The sequence below is a fragment of the Echinops telfairi genome, unplaced genomic scaffold (assembly GCF_000313985.2).
Source record: "Echinops telfairi isolate 266 unplaced genomic scaffold, ASM31398v2 ScPeMD7_6;HRSCAF=24_0, whole genome shotgun sequence".
NCBI lineage: Eukaryota > Metazoa > Chordata > Mammalia > Afrosoricida > Tenrecidae > Echinops > Echinops telfairi.
This window is the reverse complement of record NW_022103902.1, coordinates 21,339,318-21,352,756: the sequence shown is the minus strand read 5'-3', so window position 1 is coordinate 21,352,756 and position 13,439 is coordinate 21,339,318. Positions and strand designations below refer to the sequence as shown.

Sequence of the window (13,439 nt, the reverse complement as noted above, 5' to 3'; positions counted from 1 at the left end):
GTGGGCTTTGTTGCTTCTGAGCTAGATGGCCGCTTGTTTACCGCTGTGCTTCTTTCAAGGCACATTTGCTTGTCCTTTTGGCAGTCCAGCGTACTTTCAATTTTCTTCTTCAGCACCATCATTTAAATGCACAGCTTCTTCTTCAGTCTTTCTTATTCAATGTCCAGCTTCGACATGCATATGAGTTACTTGAAAATACCATGGCTTGAGTCAGGCACATGTTAGTCCTCAAAGTAACATCTTTGTTTTTCAACGATTTACAGAAGTCTTCTGCAGCATATGTACCCAGTGCAGTGCATCATTTGATTTCTTGACTACGGGCTCCGTAAGCATTGACTGTGGATCCAAGCAAGATGAAATCTTTGACCACTTCAATCTTTTCTCTATTTACCATGTTGATGTGGGGATTTGGGTCCAGTTATGAGGATTTTGGTTTAATGACATTGGGTTGTAATCCATATACCGAAGGCTGTAATCCTCGATCTTCCTCAGCAAATGCTTCAAGTTCTCACTTTCAGCAAGCAAGGTTGTGTCACCTGCATGTCCCAGGTTGTTAATAAGCCTTCCTCCTTTCCTGATGCCAAATTCTTCTTCATATAATACAGTCTATCTGATTCTCTTTCTATTTTCTCAGCACAGTTTGAGCAAGTATGATGAGAGGATACAACCCTGACACACACCTTTCCTGGTTTCAAACCAGGCAGCTTTCCCTTTTTCTGTTCACACAACGCCTCTTGATCTATGTCCAGGTTCTACATAAGCACAATATAGCGTTCTGGGATTCTCATTTTTTTCAAGGCTATTTGTAGTTTATTATGATTCACACAGTTGAATCCCTTAGCACAGTTAGTAAAACAGAAGTAAACATCTTTCTGATATTCTCTGCTTTCAGCCAAGATCCATCTGATGTCAGTAATGATATCCCTTGTTCCAAGTCCTTTTATGAATCTGTCTTGTCATCCATAGCCTTCTGAAAACTTTGTAAATGGAATGTAAGCTCTAATACAAGTCCCTCCTCTGATCTTGGATTTTTATCATTTACAATTCTTAGATGTTTAAGATTCTTAAATGTGTCTCCAGCCACTGGGGGGGGGGGGGGTGAGGCTTTCTACTCCTGTAAGAGTTACAGTCTTGGAAACCCTTTGGGGCAATTCTACCCTCTCCAATAGGGTCAGCATGATTGAAATTGACCCAATGGGAGGCAGTGAGTTTGGTTTTTATAAATTATGCTTGAATTTGGGGGTCTCTCTTCTTCCCTATCACATTACAAGGGTGTGATGAATCCCCAGTGCTGAGAACAGTGCCTGGTTTATAGTAAGCACTTTCTGTTAAATGAGTCAAGTCTGCTTCCCTGCAGAGGACATTATGCCAGGGTTTTGTGCATAAATTGATTTCTTTGCTTTTAAAGTGTATTTTAAATAAAACATATACAGAAGCCCATTGTTGTTAAAGGCAATCAAATTTCTCTATGTGGAAAATTTTGTATTTCATTTCCTAAAGAGAAATGGGGCAAAATATGGGACTGGGAGTTCTTAAGTCACTTGTGTCCAAATATGGTGGGAGTACAAGCCTGTGGTCCCTGGTGCACTCCTCACTTTAGGAAATGCAGGATGTAAAGGCAAGGGCAAGAATAGGGCCAGGAGGAAGCACCTGACACTCCCTCTCCTCTCTGGAGCTGTCATTTAGAAAGCCTTAATGCTGGGGAGGCCCCTGGCTCCACAAGGCGGGGAGCATCTCACAAGAAGAGCAAAAGGCAGACAAGCAGGGGAAGGAGGAGCAGCAGGGTGTGGTGTGGGAAGGAGGCGGGGCACCGAGGCCTCACCTCACCCCTCTCCAAAGCCAGGATCCAGCTTTGCCTCATTATTTATTAATTTAAAAACCCTAAGCCTGGGGAATGAAGGTGCAGGCCAGTTTACCAGCCCTCATGGAAAGTTCCTTTAATATTTTAGGAAGCAGTTAGTCATCTCTGTTTGCTGAGCAGTGGGGTGGGCTCATGTGGGACTGCGGGTCTTATTTAGGACTGGCAATTATTGCCTTATTCACAGCCTCTCCCATCCCACCCTCAATCCTCTTCAAAGGGTCTTTAACAATAAAAAAGAAGAGAGAGAGAGAGAGAGAGAGAGAGAGAGAGAGACCGAGACCTTTGTTGTGACCCTATTTGTGATCGAGGAGAAGGTCTCCATAGGGTTTTCTTGGTTTTAAAATTGAGGTTTAAGGGGTGGTGTCCTGTGGCAAGGTTGTTGTTTAGGGTGATGCCCGAGTTAAGCGTTAGGGTGCCAACTACAAGGTTGGTGGTTCAAACACTTCAGCTGCTCAAGAGGAAGACGAGGCTGTTTGCCGCTGGTCAGACCTCCACTTTTCTTCAAGCCCCCACCCGCCACTTTCCTTTCTTGAGGGGACCCAGTACCAACTTATTTTTAGATCTCTTTATATTCCCCTTCTAGGATCCCTGGTGGCATGGTTGTTATGTGTTGGGCTGTGATCGGAATCGTCGGCAGTTTGAAACCATCAATAGCTGCTTGGGAGAAAGACTGGGCTTTCTACTCGGGGAAACAGTTAGTCTCGGAGCCCTACAGGGAGTTGCTGTAAGTCAACATTGACTTACATAAGTCAACATTCCCCCTGGTGGCACAGTGGACTACAGATTGAGCTCTTTGCTTACCACAAGGTCAGTGGTTTGAACCCATGAGTCCCTCTGTGGGAGAAAGATGATGCTATCTATTCCTATAAAGCCTTAAAATTGACTGATGGTTTGGTTTTCTGTTTATGTGAATGTTTCCCCTGGATGTGGCAACCGATTACAATTATGTGTACCGATTAAATGATTTGACCCCATCCGGAGGTTTCTTAGACTATAAACTTGGTGATCTTCTGAAACAGGAACCCAAGCCCTAACAGGTTAGTGTGGCAAAATTGGGAGAGGGAACGGAAAGGTTACCCACCTCCATTTTTTTTTTTTTTTTGCCTGAGAACTGCATTCAACATTAGCCAAGCCAATCTGGCTAATGTTTAAAGATTTCATATGCATCTGTGACTATTTGTTCTCTTCAAATCAACAGCAATTAAGACCAGCAAGCCTAGGCTCTGGTCCCCTCTGGTGGTCCCCCTCACTCAATTGACTCCAACTTGGCCTTGACCCCCACCGCAAGCCCACCAGCATGGTGGTCTGTCACAACAGCATGCCTCTGTCCGGTCCAACTGCATCCTGGCTGGAGAACCGGCCTTTACCTTTTTATTTTTGCATTAATTGCATTGAAGTTATTCTTTTTAGGTTACAATATTTTTAAGCTCTTAGATTTTAAAACAAACAAACAAACAAACAAACAAAAAAAAACCCCAAGCAATTCAAGCACATGATTAAAAACAAGAAAGGATGTAAAGTTTCCAAAGACATTCACAGAGGAGAGTCAGTCTCCTTTCAACTCCAGACCCTCAGTCTCCAGGGGCAACCACTGGGTGTCCTCCCAGACAGGCACTCTCTCTACTGAGGCTTTTTTGCTGACAGAATGTGATCGTGATCTGACCCCATCTGCCAGCCTTTCTTCCTTGCTTCACACGCGCCCTACTGGCCTCCACCTGCTTCCTCGAGCAAGGGTTCCCTGATCCTCACTACAGCCTTTATACCTGCTGCTGTTTGTCGTCCCCACCTTGCCCTAGACATGTGCACACTGCGTTCTCTCACTTCATCCTTGTTTCTGCTCAGATATCAGCACCCAGAGAGAGACCTCTGATTACCCTACCTAAAATAGCCGCCTCCCGCCATTCTCTTCTCCCCTGTGCCCTTCGCGAGCACCTGTCAGCAGCTCTGTGATTGGTGTTGTACACTTATCAAACTCTACCTCCATGAAAGCATGTGTTCTGCGAGTGCACATATTTTATCTGTTAGTCACTATTACATCCAGCCCGAGGTCTGTTTGGGTGCAACAGGATTCACGCTCACCTCAACAGGTACCCATTTCCCGAACTGGAAGTGTTCCTCCATTAAAGATATCGTCTTCATCTTATATTTCAAGTACTTCATGTCTGAGCCTGATTCCGAGTTGCAAACTCGATTTGAACATGGTGTGGCAGTTACAAGCAGAATTTTAAGTCTTACCCTACACTTCCTTGTTACACAATTGCACGCAAGGCTCTGTAGCCTTAATTGACTCAACTGTTAAAAAGAGACAATAAACCTATTTCACAAGGTTATTTTGAGGGTTAAATGAAACCAGACATTTAATGAGCTTGTTAAATTGTAAGCACTCAACACATGGGAGCTAATTTCGTTATTAATATAACATCATTCTATTAGCATTTTTCTAACTATAATATTAATATTACTAGAGAGGCTTCAAAAAGTTCATGGAGAAATCCCATAATCTTTACATTCCATTTCTTCCATGAACTTTTTGAAGCTTCTTTGTATTTCCTTGAGATTATTTTCTCCCTTGGCTGTGCAGATAGGATTAACTAAGCCATTCTGAGAACGTGGGACAACGTAACAGAGCTACCTCCCTGTCCTTGCAGATGGCTGGCTTATGTCATCACCACTCATTATTGGTTATTGCAGTTACAAAGAAATCTATTAAATGATAAATGCTTCAACATAGTTTATATTTAGATAGGCCCTATCTACGTAGAGCTCAATTACTGTACCCAAAACATTGCTATTTTATCTTTCAGTGTCAACGAACTATGTTTAAAGACAATGTCAGATTGCCTTCAAATTTGATAACAAGTTGGCGAAATGCTTTCTTGGCATTTTTTCTGTTGCCGCGGGGGAGCAGCATGGTTAGCAATGCCAGGGATGGGAGTGGAGAGAAGTAAATGCCTTTCAACAAGAATCTAAAAAGAAACTATTTCTTCAGTTTCTAGGTAAGAATTCCTATTTAACCCCAGACATCATAGGGCGAGATATTAGTTAAATGAATTTAGACTCAATCAGTTCATCCATAGGATCATATTTAAGATGATCTGATTCAGGAGAGGAAAACTACACCGACGAGAGAATTACACGTCAGTAGAAAGTGAATAGTCAAGTCTTATGCACAAATTAAAACAACCTTATGCTATTGTTTGTCATGGATTCAGCTTGGTGAGCATTTAGAAAATTAAAACTCCCCTGTCTTGCTGAGGCTGTATGGAAAAGAGCAGCCCTGACTTTCTGGAAGACAGTTTGACCATAAGCAAACAGGCTTAAATACAATTTTACTACACTTGATCTTAGCCAAAAGGCCGAGAAGCGATGCTTCAATAAGATTTTAATAAGCAAATCCATATCGATGGGTGTTTTTCCCCTAAGGAGTTAATCAGACAAACGTGTAGCTATATGTACAAATGTGCTTATGAGTTGTGTAGTTTATGAAAGCCAAGTTTAGAAAACAAAAAAGCCTAAATGTCTACCAGTGGGAGAACAGTTTCAGAAATCGTGGTACATTGAGGGAATACTCTAAAAATGAGCAAGGAAAGAGGTGTCAAATTAAAAAAATAACATTTTCAACAACTATATAGTATCACAAAGAAAAAGTGAAAGGGGGAGAGGAAGAGGGGGAAAAACTGTGTTGCTTCCTGGAGGGGTGGGCTTACAAGTGATGTGAGCTTTCTCCATCATACTTTTCTGTCTGGCTTTACTTTTACACTAGATTTTACTTTAACTGGGGAAAACCAAAATTATATGCATGAAATAAAAGACTGAAGAAAATGCTAACCGTAGCTGTCTTTGGACTTGAAGGAGGAGAACAAAGGTTCCATTCCAACTGATCTTCCGGAGGACTTTCAAAATGAGTGGACACGCATATGCAGGGATGGTGATTCTAATCTGGGAGGACAACGTAAGACCCACAGTATGTCCGCAGATTCTTGGCAAACACTTCTCTGTGGTTCTATGGTCAGGGGCTCCCATTGTTTATGATACAGCCAGTCAGACAGGAGGCTCCTCCACTCTCTGCCTTACCTTTCAAGGGAAGGGATCCCCTCACCATCAACAGTCTCACATTCGCTGGTATATACTGGCTGCTCTTGGGTCAACATTTATATCAATAGTGATGCATACATGTTTTGGGTCCTGTCATCTAATTTTTTTCTCATTAGAAATTAATGTATTTTTAGTTGAGAAAACATCAAACGTTAAAGTGGAAAGAATCAAGGGGAAAAACCTCAAACCTATAATCTTATCATAACAATGGTTCATTTTTTAACATCTTTCTTTTTTATCTTTTTTAACACACACTTGTCATCTGATTCCCCCTCAGTTGTGTATTGGTGGTTTTTTTTAATATTATTGAAAACACTTGATTATATTTTTAATCACCCAAGTCTATTTTTTTAAGTACTGTCTATTTGTTCCTGTATCATTTCAAGTCGAAGAACCTTTTATATGCTCAAAATCAGTTTAATACAGGAATCCTGGGAAAGACTTCCTCCCATGGTTAAAGTCTTGATCTGGTCCTTACCAATAATTGCAACACTTACATAATCTCAGTTTCAAACACCGCTCCCACCCCTTCCCTGCACTCCACCCCCTTGAGGACTCTACTTTTTTACTAGGTTAAGCAATCAGCAGATCTATTTTTTTCATTGTTAGTCCCTTGCTTTATGCCCTCATTTTCTTCCTTACCCAGATTAATTTTTACAAAATGGACAGTCACTCAGTACATACACTCTCATCTCCCTCACAACCTCTTGGCTAAACCCACCTCTCCATCTACACTGTACCAATACCCATGCAGCTGAATGTTCAAATCCTATTTTTAATGCCATCGGTACAACAGCATCTAGATTATTTCAAAGAATACTTTTAAAGGTACACTATTCTCCTTTCTAGTTTTCCTATGAGTGCCCCATTTGTTATTCGGTGATCACGCAGTGGCTGTTTATGGGGAGGTTCATTTAGCTCTTGCCCATCTGGACTAACCCACCTGACCCCCACCACCTACCCACGTAACACATCAACCAAACCCACTGGCCTGTGCTGCCCTCTGGAGTCTCAGCTTTCCAAGCGCTCCCTGTTGTGTGGCCTTGGGCCGGTCACTTCACTTCTGTGGTTCTCCCTTCTCTCTATATACATGAGGCATTTGGGGTTAAATAAACACAGAGCTAATTTCACCCAGCTCCTCAAACCAACACGTGTGATTTTGAAAATTCAAGAATGAAAAAAATTTAGTAAGCAAACCCAAGTGTTCCTCACCATACCACCCTACTCTCCTCAACATGCTGAGATAATGTCAACCATCTGGCGAGCCTTGTTATTGTTCGTGTAGTACTGAACCGTTCCTTGGCCCGGCCATGTGTCCCACCCAGTACCCTTAATGGAAATGCAAACACTCACCGTGAATTTCTCATAGAGCTCATAAGTCAGGAGGGGGTTGGGAAGCTCTCTAAAGTAGAGCTTGCAGAGTGAGCCCACACAGTGGATGTCCTGGAGGTATACTTCCCTTGTCAGATCTGGACCTTGATCTGAGCCAAACTCCTGCCTGAAACAACACAGACAAAGACATAACAATCCCAGGGAGCATGTGTTCCACGTCCGTAGCTGCTTGGTCTGCTTTGTAAGAAGACCCAACACTGCTGATCTGGCTATATTTTGACATTGGTTAAAAATGACCTTTTAGGGGGAACAGATTACAAGTATCTACATAGAACTTCCTCCCTGGGGGACAGACAGTGGAGAAGTGGGTGAAGGGAGACATCGGACGGTGTAAGATATGACAAAATAATAATTTATAAATTATCAAGGGTTCATGGGGGAAGGGGAATGAGGAGGGAGGGAAAGAATGAGGAGCGAATACCAAGGGCTCAAGTAGAAAGCAAATGTTTTGAGACTGATGAGGGAAACAAATGTACAAAAGTGTTTGACATGATGGATGTATGTACTGTGGTAAGAGTTGTACGAGCTTCCAATAAAGTGATTTAATTAAAAAAGACCTTCTACTCCAGGCCCAAGCTATGGAAAGGCTTCCACTTCAAATCCGGACCTCCCCTAAAAACACTGCCGTGATGAGGAAGGCATAATGTTCACTTCCAAGGGCATTTCCCACGGGCTGTATGTCTCCGTTACGAACAGTGGGGAAATACGAGAACCATTGGCTCAATAAGCCTACTGAGATTTCAGTTTTTCCAAAATATTGTTTGAAACCAACCGCCCGTTCTTAGAGGCGAGACCAAGGCCAAGTGGGTCAGGCTGCTCTCATTTATCTCGGTAGAGTCACCTGTCACATCTTATGTGGAGACTCACACACAAGATTTGAGAATGTTCATCAAATAACTCTTAAATGTTGAATGGGACCTTCTAGGCTGCCTGAAGCCACCCGCACAGGCTGCTGTCAGATGCCATGGACATGAGCACATGGACGTGTGTACAACAGATCCCGTGCCATCCTCACAGCGGTGGTTCTGCTTCAGAGAGATGAGCTTAACTACATATCTTCCTAAATAATCTACAGTGGGGTATCTGGGATTATTACCGGATTTCAGGCTAGGTGTGACCTTCCTAATTTAGAGAACATTCCGAGAAAGGTTGATGCGAATTCTACAGAGCCTCCAGTCACGGATACTTAACAGGTTGTGGTAGAGATGAGCCAGCCCGTTTGCATCATAATCTAACTGTGCTTCCACAGGGTTTCCAGTGGCAGATGTTTCAAGATTAGGTCAATAAGCCTTCTTTCAGGGTGGCTCTGAGTGGACTCGAACTGGCAACCTTCCAGATGGCAGCCTAGCATGTTAATTGTCTGCATCCCCCAGGGGCTCCCACACATACTTGCCAGTTAGAAAATCTGTATAGGAAGTGAGATATTTGAGCTTTCTCCTAGAAAAGAAATCGGTCTTCGGAAGAGGCAGGCGGTGGCAAAGTCAAGGGGACTTTCAGTGTCAGCACTTTCAAAAGAGCATGGTGGCCATTCTTCTGTTGTTCGTTTGCGCCCATTAATAAAGGGAGGGAAGCCCTTCGTGTGGATTTCAGGAAACAAACTGAGTGAAGCCTTGAAAAGAGACCATACAACGGCCGACAAATGCCTAGGCATGCCATTTTCCTTTTTAGAGGTCAAAACAAAACAACCTAGAACTTATTCCTTTAGTTAACATTTTCGCCTGTCCAGGTTTAGCTCAGTCCTTAATTAAAAATAAAATTTAAGGACTAATTTAAGGACTGATCTAAATTAGCCATCACCCAAGTGGCATTCCATGACACCAACTAATGGCTGCATATTTTAGAGCTAAATCACTGTATTAGTCTAGGTACTTTAGAGAAACAAATCCACAGCAACTCATGTATAAGAGAGTTTTATGTAAAGAACGTGTGCATCACGAAAACATCCCAACCCAATGCTGCCCACGCCCACAAGTCCACCATTAACCCATTAACCCAACACCAGTCCACAAAGTCCTCCAGCTCACAAAACAGAGGCAATAATGCCGACTGCAGGAGGAAAGCTGAGTCAGTGAACGAATAAGCATCTCAGCACTAGCAGGGGTCTCCACACGGCTGCTCCAGCACCCAGGGCTGCATCGGGATAGGCCCATGTAGCTTCTCCTTGGGGATGTCTTATAGGAAGTCAATCTTGCAAGCTGAAGCAGGGAACTGCTAAGGCAGCTGCACCCTGGTGCGACCATCACAAAGCAAGAGACCCGAGAACTAGAAAGGTGAGGCTCACCACCCATTTATCCCTCCACCTTTCAAAATTAGCCCCACATGTGATTATCGGCCAGGTTGGCACAATTAACTAACTCAATCACTAAAAGGCATTTGTTGAAACTAAAAAAATATCACTGGTGTAATGAGTGGAAATTACTTAAACACAGATTCACTCAAGTCTATGGTAGCAAATAAGTTTTTGTTGTTGTTTTGTTTTATTTTTAATTTTAATCCTTTGGTATAATTTAATTATGATTAAGATTTTTGGGGGAAAGGCAGAAAACCAAATAGGAGGCAGACAGAAGTAGAATTCCCTTAACTCCACCATCGATTGAACTTTAATTATTAACCTTGAAGCGAGATTATTTTTATTGTTTTAAAATCCACATTTATAATTGAAAAACAGAAAGTAAGTACAGTATACAAAACCAGCATGTGCTAAAATATATTCTACTTGGTGTAAATGGATAACATTTAAAATACACATTTAGACAGAGAACGTTTTCACATATACACACACACATATATACTAAATAGAAACACACACAAATATACACAAATACCTGTGTGTGTATGTTTTATGGTTATTACTGTCCTGATATATTGGGGTTTTTTTTTGTTTATTTGAGACGAACTTGCCTATCATTAAGGACTCCATGTCCACTTCAATTTCACTTTGTCTCTTCTTATTTTAAAATTACCAGACCACTATTTAAGTTGGAGGGATAAGGAATCTGGAGGGATTTTTTTCTTAGGGTGGGGGGGTTGTTTTAAATAAATGTGTTTATATATATGGTGGTAGTTACATAATTTCATGTCAACTTGATAAATAGGTGTAGGGGTGGAGTCTAGCCTGTCAATCAGGTCACAGCCTGATGATGGCTCCTTGTGGGCGTGGCCTTCCCATGAGGATTCTGGGAATTTCCTCTCTTTCTCCCTGGAGGTGGGCCACACTCTCTCCGCTTCACTTTCCTGCAGTTGAGACACCCAGAGAGCTGGACGAGCCATGTGGAGACCCATACCCCCATACCACAAGACTTTCCACCCACCGGCCTGTGATCTTCCTGCATTTGTTATCATTGCATGTGCTCTGTGATTCTGCAGAGGAGTTTATAGACTAGGATTGGACATGTGGGCTAATATCAGATTTATGGACTTGCTCTAGACTGGGCTGGGATGCTTTCTTAATAGACAATTACTCTTCCATATAAAGTTCTTTCCTGTACATATATGAATGTCCCTGGATTTGTTTCTCTAGTCAACTGGGTCTAACACACACATATATGTCTACACAATCCATCTCAAGAAAGGAGATTAACAATATCCTGTTAAACCCTCTTTATACGTGATTCTCCCCCAAGCTCCCCCCAACCCAAATCCTTCCTCTCGTTTCAATAACAGGGAGAGTATTTTCCCAATTCAGTGTAATACAAATTTCTTTCAAATGTTTAGATAAATCCATAGAATTGAAAATAGTTATTGTAGTAATCATTTTGGGGAGCAGATGTGGCAGTCTGCTCCATACAGATTATAGCCTTGAGTCCCTGGGAGGTCGTTCCACTCTGTCTATCTCATTGCCATGAGTAGGAATTGACTGGCATTTGTTTGTTTGAATCGATACTTTTTAAAGAACTGGTTTCAACTATGGAAGCACAGATTTCTGGTATCTCAACCAGACAAAACATCAATTGCTAAGCATGCCAACCGAAAACGTCACATCGATGTCCCTGTTCTGAACATCGTAATGGGAACCTCATTTAACTGAGCTGTGGGTAGGCAGGTGAATCATAAGTAAATCAAGGTTTCCTACCTTGGAACTTAAATCGTTTGCATTAGATCAAATTCACCAAAGAAGGAGAAATCTGGTGTAAGACAAAGAAACAGATTAAAAGCCCTCAGGAATTTTTGTTGGAAAGAATTACACCAGACTGGAGAATTTCCTGATTAGATTAAGAACAGCCAGGCAGCTGAGAAAATTCGTATCTGATTTTTCTGCACTGCCACCCTTCTCTCCATTCCATCAGGCTTTAACACTCCCGACACCTGAAGACAGAGCAGGGAGTGGAAGGATCGGGCGTGAGTTCTTTCAGGGCTGCCCTTTCAGCTTACCTTAGCCGCTGTATGTTTGACGTGACCCCTGAAAGCCGATAGACGCCATCCACAATGCCATGAGTCTCTATGAATTTTGCACAACTCTTCAATACATACGGAACTATGGAGAGGAAAAGACAATGAAATATTAGATGGAAGTCTGATGTTCCTTGAAAGATGTTTTTTAAAAATCTAGGTAACTTCAAAGTATGGAACCCTTGAGCATTATCTGTTCCTTTGCCATTTAAAAAAAAAATCAAAGGGTTACTGAAGTTTAAAAATTAGTGTTTTTAAGAGGTCCCCCTCCCCGCCGTTTTTAAATTTGAAAAACAAAATTAGAAACTTGGAATTTGAGTTCAGAAATTTAGAACGAGGAAAATGTTCTAAAATTGACTGTGGTGATGATTGCACAACTCTTTTTGGTATGGTTGAACCTTGAATTGTATGATACGTAAATTATATGCCGATAAGACATTTTTTTCTCAAAGACTTAAGAATTTGAAACCAGTGGTGACTCTGGGAATTATACAACTCAGTTTCCTCATTTCACAGGGTTTTGACGTGGCATCCCCACTAGCAGCAGCGTCAGGCAACTTGTTGGAAATGCATAGTCTCAGGCCCCACTCCAGACCTACTGTGTCAGACATTCTGGGGCGGAGCCCTACAATCGGTTTAAACCATCAGCCCAGGTTACCAGCTCTGATGCATGTATGTGTGAGAGAGCCACAGTCTCATTTGACAAATGAGGAGAGTGATTCACAGGTAAATGTCCTTAATTTGCCAAGATGACTTACTGTTTTGAAAAACAACTCCCCCCAATAAAATGATTAAAAAAGAAAAACAATTCATAGGTGGAAATGCTTGTGCCATAGACAAAAGAAAAGTGACACAAAATGAAATACACATTATGAATTCAGTGATGTGAGGAGGGGAAAAAAAATCAGAGAGGCAATACACTGAGGTAGGGGATGGATTTTGGGCCTCTGCTCATACCCTCCCTCAATACAAGAACACTTTGTTCTAACCAATCGGCAGTCTGTGATGTTCACCCTCCCAACACAATTGCTGAAGACAAAACAGGTGCATAAGCAAATGTGGTGAAGAGGGCGGATGGTGCCTGGCTATTCAAAAATATAGCATCTGGGGTCTTCAAGGCTTGAAGTTACACAAGCCACCATTCAGCAGTGAAGCATCAAGTCCACATGGAAGAAGCACACCACAGGTGTGATCATGGGGAGTCATAGGGTCCGGGTAAGAGGCATCAGCAGACATATAACAAACAAAAACATATTCTTGAGAACGAGGGGGGTTGGAGCAGAGATCCAAAGCCCATCTGCAGACAATGGAACAATCTCCCCACAGAGGGGCCACAGCGAAGGGATGAGTCACCAGGGTGCAGTAAAGCATCGATGAAACACACTATATATTCTTCTCACTCCTTGAGGCTTCCTCACCCCCCACTACCATGACCCCAGTGCTGCTTCTCAATTCAAACTAGACCGGAACATGTACACAGGTATAGAAAGGGATGGGAGCTCATGACACATGGAATCCAGGAACAGGAGTGGGAATAGTGATACCAGAAGGGTAGGGGGAGGTGGGGGAGAGGAAGGGAGAAAGGGGGAATGGATAGCAATGATCGATACATAATCATACACCCCTCTACAGGGGGAAGAACAACAGAAAACATGGAGGAAGAGACACAGCAGTCAGTATGCGAGATGAAAATATTAGCAAT

General features: G+C 42.3%; 1 protein-coding gene and 1 pseudogene across 1 annotated transcript in view; both read right to left on the bottom strand.

The window, feature by feature from the left end:
* The window catches only part of ARHGAP31 (Rho GTPase activating protein 31), a 126,843-nt gene that overhangs the window by 45,946 nt on the left and 67,458 nt on the right, over positions 1 to 13,439 (bottom strand). Inside the window, exons 2-3 of the mRNA XM_045286159.1 lie at positions 11,720 to 11,822; positions 7,310 to 7,454 (exon numbers count right to left, since the gene is read on the bottom strand). Of these exons, the coding sequence (XP_045142094.1) occupies positions 7,310 to 7,454; positions 11,720 to 11,822 (248 nt within the window). The remainder of the gene's footprint in view (positions 1 to 7,309; positions 7,455 to 11,719; positions 11,823 to 13,439) is intronic.
* On the bottom strand, positions 5,152 to 5,229 carry LOC115868064 (annotated as a pseudogene).